At 37.5% G+C, this 10,960-nt stretch overlaps 1 protein-coding gene across 1 annotated transcript in view; it reads right to left on the bottom strand.

Moving 5' to 3' along the window:
* Window positions 1-10,531, bottom strand: part of LOC106880109 (cytochrome b-c1 complex subunit Rieske, mitochondrial) — an 11,950-nt gene extending 1,419 nt beyond the window's left edge. Inside the window, exons 1-3 of the mRNA XM_014929925.1 lie at window positions 10,240-10,531; window positions 2,928-3,071; window positions 1,035-1,337 (exon numbers count right to left, since the gene is read on the bottom strand). Of these exons, the coding sequence (XP_014785411.1) occupies window positions 1,035-1,337; window positions 2,928-3,071; window positions 10,240-10,438 (646 nt within the window). The 5' untranslated portion in view covers window positions 10,439-10,531. The remainder of the gene's footprint in view (window positions 1-1,034; window positions 1,338-2,927; window positions 3,072-10,239) is intronic.
* Window positions 10,532-10,960: the final 429 nt, after the last annotated feature.

The following is a 10,960-nucleotide window of genomic DNA, read 5'->3' as shown; positions in this document are numbered from 1 at the left end:
GTCTTACATCATCATCATCATCATCGTTTAACGTCCGCTTTCCATGCTAGCATGGGTTGGACGATTTGACTGAGGACTGGTGAAACCAGATGGCTACACCAGGCTCCAATCTGATTTGGCAGCGTTTCCACAGCTGGATGCCCTTCCTAACGCCAACCACTCAGAGAGTGTAGTGGGTGCTTTTACGTGTCACCCGCACGAAGGCCAGTCAGGCGGTACTGGCAAAGGCCACGCTCATCTCGCTCGAGAAACCTCATGTGTCACCCATATAATATATATTATATAGACATGACAGGCTTTGGTTAGCCAGGGACTATATGAGGTGACACTTGCCCATGGTAACACACAATGAGTCTGAACCTGAAACCATGTGATTGGGAAGCAAATTTACCACACAGCCACACCTTTTTAATTAATTGAATATTTCTACTCCCTCTCCTGATAACAGATTTATAAAACAATTCAACTTCTACACTATATAATTCATATTATAAACCAAAAATGCTTCATTAAAATCTCAATTTGTGACTGATTGTAAAGTTAAGTTCACTGTGCAACTTTTTGGTTTTGTGTTTCATTTTATTGCAATCTACATTAGTGCAAATACTGTCTACTGAAGCTCTGCCTTCTGAGCAGGATATGGTAGATGAAAACTATGCAGAAGATGTCATATCTATTATGTACATTTATATATTTTACTGTTGGACAAGATGTAAATATTAGCAGTAAACCAGTACTCTTCAAATGAATGATTGCCCCATTGGAAACTTGTAGCCAATCACGCAACTGTTTGCAAATTATATAGATAAAAAAATTAGGATAAGCATTATTAATTGATTTACAATGAAGACAAATTTCATTTATTAGCTCAAAAATAAAATCTGTATTTGATAATTCAGTGAGCATCAATCTATTTATAGCTAAATCTCAAATTTGTAAAAATAAAACTATAAAATCATGCTTTAACTTTTTAAGAGAGTGATAAAACATAATATTCATAAAAATAAAAATATTAGCTAAAAGAGATACATTACCTAAATGTGTGCAAACACCTATCACAACTAACCAGTTTGGTTTTTCAGCACGATCTAAATCATGTTGAGGGTCTCGCAAGGTTTTCACATCAACAGCCGCTTCTGTAGCAATTTCTTCTTCAGTGCGATGTCTCACAAATAAAGGCTTACCTCTCCACTTAAAGGTGACGTTTTTACCTTCTGGGATATCAGAAAGCTTTACTTCAATTTTAGCAAGAGCCAGAACATCTGCTGATGCACTCATTGAAGCAACAAATTCATGCACAACTGTTTTTGCAGCATAAACTGCAGGGACTGAGCCAGCTAGAGTAGGTAAAAAAAAAAAGTAAATGTATGTATAATAATAGAAACTGTAACAAAAAGAATAGAAAATCAATAAAACAAAGACTTAGAATGCTTTCTATAATATTGATTTCAAATTTTGGCACAAGATAGCAATTTTGTGGGAGAGGTAAGACAATTACATCAACCCCAGTGATCAACTGGTACTTGTTTTATCAACCCCAAGAGGAATGAAAGGCAATGTTGACCTTGGTAGAATTTGAACTCAGAACGTAAAGCAGGACAAAATACCACTAAGCATTTTGCCTGGTGTACTAATGATTCTGCCACCTCACAGCTTTGATGCTTTCTATAATATTAAAAACTTGATATACAGACAGGTTTTCTTTTTCCATGCTACCATTAGCTAACTGTAGCAACTCGCTATTTGTTTTGGCCCTTAACCATCTGATATAGAAAACTGAGAACATTTGTGACACCAACCCAAAAGGGGTTGTCTACCAAAAACAAAGAATGCTCATAACCAGTTTTGTTCACAATAACTGCTCTCCTAAATGGGCTACTTCACTGTAGCTTACAATCCCTATTATCTCCTCTCTGTCTTCTTTGCACATCACTTAATTTTCTCTCAGTGTGGTCAGCCATAGAAGGTTAGAGACCTTACATAGGGGCAAGATTGTAGTCTATCAATTGTTTTTTCCTTGGGCATTCAACTCCTGATGGGATCATAAAGATTCCATCTTAAGCATTTTAAACCTTGCAGAGCCCAGATCTTTCCAGGAAGAATATCACTTGGAAATACATTGAAAAGAAATAGCAGAATTAAGAACTATTACTCCAATACTAAGAGCCAGAGTAGTATTTTTGAACATGGGATAAATATACAAAATAATCATACACTCATATAGGCGTAGGAGTGGCTGTGTGGTAAGTAGCTTGCTTACCAACCACATGGTCCTGGGTTCAGTCCCACTGCGTAGCATCTTGGGCAAGTGTCTTCTACTATAGCCTCGGGCCGACCAAAGCCTTGTGAGTGGATTTGGTAGACCGAAACTGAAAGAAGCCTGTCGTATATATGTATATATATATATGTATATATATATATGTATGTGTTTGTCCCCCTAACATCGCTTGACAACCGATGCTGGTGTGTTTATGCCCCCGTAACTTAGCGGTTCAGCAAAAGAGACCGATAGAATAAGTACTAGGCTTCCAAAGAATAAGTCCTGGGGTCGATTTGCTCGACTAAAGGCGGTGCTCCAGCATGGCCACAGTCAAAAGACTGAAACAAGTAAAAGAGAGTATACTAAATAGTACAACCCATGCCAGCATGAAGAACAGGCATTAAATGAATGAATGAATCATAGATATGAAATTTTAAATATAACATTGACTGGAAAAAAACAACTCTTTCAAAAACTTGTACCTAACAAAAAGCTATATTCCAACAGACTTTTGGTCTTCACAGCTCCAAGTTACTAACTATAATCCAAACCCACTGAGCCACCTCCAACAAGTAAATGAATGGGGCAGTTTCAACTTGCCTCTAATTGAAAGTTGCTTTTATAATCATTCTTAAAGCACAAAATTAATTACATTACATAAGCTTACCAGCGGCAATAAGATAAGTAAAACCTTTCCGGCTGATATCAGATTCTTTTGAAGATTTCTTGCAATCTTTTACAGAGTCCCTTCGGTATTCACTAAAATCTGGTACTTGGATATCTGTGTGGGCAAATCTAACTTGGGTTTTAGCTGGAAATAAGAAGAAAACCACTTTTCAGATAAATTTTAATAACTAAGGTTTTTTTTATAAACAAAAATGTATAAAAAAATATTTTAAAATCAGTTTTTTTTTTCTTTTTAAAGCTTTTTAATTATACAAAAAAATAATTACAATATTCAAGTTGGACAGATATATTTGAAAATATTTCCAAAACACCAAGAATCACCATATTTCAGGTTCAGAAACCATTCTTTTATGTAGATAATCAATGTATTAATGTAGTATGGTGACAATGCTATTTTAGGGGTGGGTTTTAAAGCAGAGATGCCCCAAAATATAATTTCTGCTGCTTTAACATTACCATCAACATATTCTCTACTTTGTAATAAACATCAACATCAACAGGAGACTTTAGAAAAGGCAGAGTTGCCATATGTTGCAGTTGAGGTATTAATCAGGCAGCTCCAATGGATAAGCTCAATCGGATAACAAAATGTCACAGAGTAAGAAAAGAATGCTGCACATTCATTCTTCTTACAGACCCAAATCTTGAATGCACCAACACCAATGCAAAAGACAATATGCCACCCTGCCATGAGATACTAATATTTCCAATAATTTTGAGGTTTGATTAAAATAATATTTTAAAGATTGACATACTGAAAACAATTTGATGAGTAATTATATAAAAAAAAAATGAATTATTACTTAAACAGAAATGCCCATTGTTTAATAGTCACTTTTCTTTAAACCAAATCAGACAAGAATATAGCAGGTTCTTTAATAAGTACTGACTGGACAAAACTAGCAGCTTCAGCATTGTGGCCGATGCCGGTGTTTCATAACTGGCACCCATGCCGGTGGTGTGTAAAAAGCACTACTGGGACTAAACTCTTGGAGTTGTTAGCATTAGGAAGGGCATCCAGCTGTAGAAACCATTCCAAATCAGACTGGAACCTGGTGCAGCTTACCAGTTTTCAGTCAAACCATCCAACCCATGCCAGCATAGAAAACAGACATTAAACGATGATGTACTCTCTATTTGTCTGCCACATAATTCATCTATTCCTACAAAATATATGGTTCATATCCACCAACACAACTCCTGCAAAGTTATCACCCAAACCACAAAAGATGCCTCTGTGCATTGCATATTCCTCAAGATGTCTGCCTCCCAAACTGAAACCAATATTTTTGCTCCCCTCCTAAAAAGCTTTCTACCAACTTTGAAGAACCTTCACTCACCCCGCTTCTCAACCATGACTTCTATAGGTAGTACTCTGAAAAATGTACCCATATTTGCTCTCTGCTTTGTATTCAACTCTACACTGCATACACAAATAGAATACTGTTCCCATGTCTGGAACACGTGTTGTTAAATCTTACACAAAGATCTCCAAGACAACTTCTAAAGAAAGTTCACTTAGCCAACTGACATGCAATCAATTGCAAATGTACTAATGGTGAGAGGTCAGAGAACATAAACAGCACAAATAGGCTGTTGATGCTCTGACTTTCCTACCATCACTACAGTAGCTTCTGTTCCTCAGAGCAGGCTGGTCTCATACCACCTCCATTCAACTAGTCCTGCTTCCTTTTGCCATCCATACTGTATTCACTCCACATCTCCACACTAACAATGCTCAGTTGTTTCTCCCTGAATGTCAGTCCCCTGGAATTCTCATGCTGCACATATTCCCTTTAGTTTCCAATTTGTAACTGCTCAAAAAGAATTCTGGCAGTATCAAGCTCACGAACCTGTAAAGGCTATGAACACAGCTCTTTTCTCCAAACCAAGCAAAAAAGAAAAATTTTATGTACAGGTAGCACATAAAATACACCATTTTGAGCGTGGCCGTTGCCAGTACTGCCAGACTGGCCTTCGTGCCGGTGGCACGTAAAAGCACCCACTACACTCCCTGAATGGGTGGCGTTAGGAAGGGCATCCAGCTGTAGAAACTCTGCCAAATCAGATTGGAGCCTGGTGTGGCCATCTGGTTCACCAGTCCTCAGTCAAATCATCCAACCCATGCTAGCATGGAAAGTGGACGTTAAACGATGATGATGCACAAGTATTACAGTTTCAAAATGGTTAATTATAACTCACTTGTTATGATGGGCAGTCAGCATGGAACTCATTGAAATTTAAACAAACAAAAAAAATCATCCAGGACTAAATTGAGATATGAAGTGGACAGGAGTTTATCTCAAAGATCTGAGTGAAATGATAAATCTTGAGAAAGTGATACTGTCAACTTGAAAATGAAGAATAATTTGCTTTGTTTTGGGAGATGGTCAGATGACTGACTGACTAGGAGTTTTAATGAGAAGAAGACAATTAGATTGCACTAAGAAATCAATTCAAGACTTTGCCAAGAAATTTTACCAACACGGTAAATTTATCTATCACTTGTAGATTCATTAGTTGTACTACTCTCATCGAGAATTGCTCTTTTTATCGTTGCAGTTAACAATATTGGTTTATTATGATTACTGATAAATACAATCTTGATCTTAAACTAAGATACTGCACCCATCCTCAATTTAATATTTTTAATTCAGTTCACTTGTATACCAGTTGATCTGAAAACTCACTGCTTCTGATATCAAAACTGGAACATCTTATAAATAAAATGCTTAACCAAAGTTGTTGATGGAAGCAATACCTTTACAGAAAGAGAGCACAATAGCATGATAAAGACATTATATTATATTAGAATTCAATGTATAACAAAGAATAGTGGCTGATGTGATAAATATATCATTCATTTGAATATATTAGTCAAATTATTGATATGTATGTTCTTAGAAGGAGTCTTTACCAAAAATGATTATTTTGCACTGATTTGGTACAACTGACATTTTCACCTTGAGACAACCAAAAAATTGTCACAATATGCAGTTTGAAAATGATGTTATGCTCAACATAAGTCCTTAATATGGATTTGTAAATCCCTTGATAAGAATGATTTACAAAGAGTAACAAAAGTAATGCCACAATACTGTATGCCTCAATCACAGAAAATTTGGATGATATTATCTGGTCATTATCTGATTAACAGACCTTTCATAACTATCTAGGATATATCAATACGGATAGTTGAGAAGATGCTTAAAATAAGATACATAATCACCACCAATATAGTTAATCAAGTTACACAAAGAAGATATCATACCTAATGACTGGCATAGTGGTATCTTTATATTAACTGCTACAAAGGCAAAGATGCCTGAGAGATAAGTAGCTACTGAGAAATTTCACAAGTGGATCAAGTTATCACACTAATGGATCAGAGAGAGGATCACAGTTCATTTAATCCACGATAGAGGAGACCTAGATGAGATGCAGTTTGGCTTCATACCTGGAAGAGGCACCCACTAACGCAATATGGTGAAGCAGCTGCAGGGGAAATACTTAGTAAAGAATAAACTGCTAGGAGAAGGCATTTCACAAGGTACCATGTTCAGTTATCTGGTGGTCACTGAGGAAACTAGATGTAGATGAATGGTTTGTGAGGGATGTACAAGTTATGTACAAAGATGTACATAGAGGAGATTAAGACTGGATATCCATGCAGACTCTTATATCCTGATGATCTAGTTCAAATAGATGAATCGATAGAGGAATTAGGAAATTCCAAGCAACTGAACATAGAATCAAGAGATCACAAGGTAAACTTAGCATAAACCAAGGTTTTAGTAAACAGGAAAGAAGACAGGACCCTGGCTTCAGGGAAATGGCCTTGCTCAATATCCAGAAAAAATTGTAGGTATAAACTCCATAAGTTGTACCCAATGTAAGCTTTGGGCACACAAAAAGTATAGTTGAATCACAGGCAGATTAACAAAGTAACCTTCCTATGTGACCCGCATATGAAGTCTCACCCATTCCCTGTGTTTCACTTTCCTATACTCTTGCAACTTTGACCCACCCACACTACCAGTTCTTCTGTCCCCATTGATTTCTACTCCCCAAGTACATTGCAGTTCCACACACACCTTATCACTACTTTTACCTTTTCCCTGTTGCTCCACCCTGGTCACTTCCCACCCCCTCTTCTAAAATGTGAGCAGCCTTGTGGCCCTCTACAACAAAAAACTTGCTCTGGCCCTTTCTGTCATACTTTAACTCCTTATTTTACTTGTTAAGGTTATCTCTACAGATATTCTATAGAAATTATAGCCAGCACTGGTTTTTGCTATGACGTTTCATATCTGAGAAGGAGCAAAAACTCTCAAAATATGGCATATACGCCCATTACCCTTTTTTCATCTTTGATCTCATTATTTGTTTCTGATCATTGCCAGAGCAGCTGTCTGGCTTCCATACCAGTGGCACATAAATAGCACCATTTGGGCGTGATCATTACCAGCGTCGCCTTACTGGCAAGTGAAAAAACATTCGAGCAAGGTCGTTGCCAGTGCGAATGGACTGGCTCCTGTGCAGGTGGCACGTAAAAAACACCATTTTGAGTGTGGCCGTTGCCAGTACCGCCTGACTGGCCCTTGTTTCAGTAAGTCAGAAAGAATACAGGACTGATGCCATTTGTAAAATAGTGGCACTCAATATGCAGAAAGGTAGGTAGAACTTCCAGTTATCCAGTGATCTATGGGCACACAAAATATAGTAGAATACAAAGGCAGGCTAACAGTAAGAATTTTGCTAGTGGTAGATATACAGGAGTAGCAGTTAGATCAAAAGTAAAATTCCTTGCAATGCTCAGAATGCTATACAGAAATAATTGAGAGCTTTAGTTATCCAAGAGGCCTAACTATGGAAGAGGGTATTCTTAAAGCATGGGATCTAGAATTAGAATAGTGGGAAAAGTTCAGGGAGCTATTATATCTGCTAACAAAAGGATTCTCTCAGAGCAAAGGACAAATTGTATGATGCTTGTGTTTGAACTGTGATGTTGCATGGTAGTTAAATATAAGCACTGAATGCAGAGAATGTATGAAAGATGAAAAAAAATTAAAAAAAGCTGGTATGATCTACTGAATGTGTAAAATTAGTGTTGCATGAAGCATGAACGTAGAGATACATGAGCGGAGAGAAAACTGAGAATAAGAGGAATCAGTTGAAGTGTACAAGACAAAGGACTGCATTAGTGTGGAAATGAAATGTGTATAGATGGTGACAGTGGGTAAAGAGGAACAAGGAGATTCATGGGGAACAGAATAAAAGAGCATAAGCAGAAAGAGTGAAAGTTGATCTCAGGATGCTGAAGGTAGGATATTCAACAGAAGCTTTCTCAAAAAGCATCAGTCCATCAATAATTTTCATCTTTAATATAGGTATAAGGGGCCTGGAAGCAGAACACACAATCCAGATTGAAAAACTGAGGATACCTGAGATTGTGTAGTAGAAGGCTGACAAACAAAAGCCCGGCATCCACTCTTTAATACTTTTGAGAAGTAGCAGTTTTATCTGGCCGCGTGATATAGTCTGCAACAGACTATTCAAATTCCCTGACTTAAATTTTGCTTATTAACATCATAAAGGCACACAGCAGTAACAAGCATTTGATAGGATTCAGCATTAAATTGAACTTATTCTCAAGACCTAGCTTGCTGAATAGAACTACCCAATGTTTTTGCTCTCATGTAATCTGACCATGATATAGTGTGTGGAATTATTCCAATAAAAGAATCTCTATAAATGACTTATTTTGTTTAGTTATCATAACTTTAAAATTGCAATTAAGACTAATACAGTTAAATTGTATTATCAAACTTTTGAAATCAGGCATAGATTTCATTGGGTACTTTCTCACTGTTTTAAAATATTAAGTTGAACAATGTCTACTATATTAGTCCAAATATCTAAGGAAAAAGCTATTTTGTTGGATTGATATTTGTAACAAGATATTTTAATCCCCCTTCCACACTGAGGGAGAGTTTGTTGGGATATCAATATTGTCTATTCTAGCTATTTGAATGCTTTGTTTTTTCTTTTAATCAGAGAATGTGATAAGCATTTTTTTAAAACATGTCATATTTTATATTTCTTTCTCTTCTAGACTGTTCTGATTGAATAACGCTATTTCTTAGTTATTCACTTCAATTACCAGATTAAATACTTTATAAAGGGCCTCACCGAGGCGATGACTACTGACCGAGACCTTTGGAAATGTGCTGTGCGTGAGAAGACCCGGCAAGCCAAGTGAGATCGTTGCCAGTGTCCCTGGACACGCTCTTGTGCGGGTGGCACATAAGATGTACCATCCTGAGCGTGACCGTTGCCAGTACCGCCTGACTGGCCTTGTAGGATTTTCGAGCGAGATCGTTGCCAGTGCCCCTGGACTGGCTCTTGTGTGGGTGGCACATAAAAGACACCATTTCGAGCGTGGCCGTTTTCGTGCGGGTGACACGTAAAAGCACCCACTACACTCTCTGAGTGGTTGGCGTTAGGAAGGGCATCCAGCTGTAGAAACTCTGCCAAATTAGATTGGAGCCTGGTGTAGCCATCCGGTTGCACCAGTCCTCAGTCAAATCGTCCAACCCATGCTAGCATGGAAAGAGGACGTTAAACGAAATTTTGAAATTGAGATTTTTGAAAATTTTTTTTCAGAATCGGAATCTCCATAGCCTAAAACGTGGGATTCCGTAAAAAAAAAATAATAAGGGGGGAAAGGTTCAGATTACATATAGTCCAAATTAAGTACTTTCAGAGATTTTGGGGTGTGGTGAGCCTTTGGCTAAATGGGAGAAACAGACATTTCCCCTGCAGGCACTTAACTGGTATTCTTACAACTTTTGCAAATAGATAAAAAATTGTTTTCTGTCCTTCATTCTATTTGTTCATAGTGTAGAAAACAAAATTGTAAAGATACCACGAAAATAGTTCAAGGATAAGAAATACTACACTCGAATAAATAAGAATATTCTAGAAAAACAAGTGATTTTACTGAAATATAATATATACTTTACAGTAAAGTTAAATAACTAACAGTAAGTTAAAAGTGTTCAAGCAATAAGAAACTACTGAGTTGTATTCGGACATGTCAATGACCTTCCAAAACAAGGAAGACACAGCATCAAAGTCATTGCGAATGTTTAAGGACAAATAGATTTCTTTCGAAATAGATAAATGAAATGAAATATTTATCAGAGGTACACACGACTTTTTTTTTAAAAAATCAAACCTACAAAAAATCGAAAGGATATGATTATATAACAGAAAAATAAAAAGCTTGCCTGTTACACCATGACTGGCAGCCAGAGGCTTGTTTGGGATCAGCTTGGAGAGTGAATAATTGGTTAAAGCTGCCACTGGTTCCGCTACTATAATACCACTGCCTTTTGATAAATGAAATTCAGGGATAATACAGCGATTTACATGAGAGACCACTTGTTTTGAGGCTGATCCAAGGCCTCTCGGTATGGAACCGAGCATTTTGCTACCAAAGTAGGCTGAACGTTTTTGAACAAAATGTAAGTCTCTCGGTTGACTTGAGAGCGAAAGAGTTTTAAAGCGGAAGTAGAAAGAAAAACGGAAGTAAATTATATAATACAAGGGAAATAACTGAAGGTTATATCTTTTATCTTCTTAGTGGAGGCGCAATGGCCCAGTGGTTAGGGCACCGGACTCGCGATCGTAGGGTCGCGGTTTCGATTCCCAGACCGGGCGTTGTGAGTGTTTATTGAGCGAAAACACTTAAAATTTCTACGAGGCTCCGGCAGGGGATGGTGGCAGATCACAACTTTCTCTCACTCTTACTTCCTGTAATTCAAAAGGTCAGCCTTGTCACTCTGTGTCACGCTGAATATCCCCGAGAACTACGTTAACGGTACACGTGTCTGTGGAGTGCTCAGCCACTTGCACGTTAATTTCACGAGCAGGCTGTTCCGTTGATCGAATCAACTGGAACTCTCGACGTCGTAAGCGACGGAGTGCCATATAGTCTTTAGTTTAACA

This window comes from Octopus bimaculoides, chromosome 3, assembly GCF_001194135.2.
Source record: "Octopus bimaculoides isolate UCB-OBI-ISO-001 chromosome 3, ASM119413v2, whole genome shotgun sequence".
In the NCBI taxonomy this organism is placed as follows: Eukaryota; Metazoa; Mollusca; class Cephalopoda; order Octopoda; family Octopodidae; genus Octopus; species Octopus bimaculoides.
This window is presented reverse-complemented; position numbering and strand designations above follow the sequence as displayed.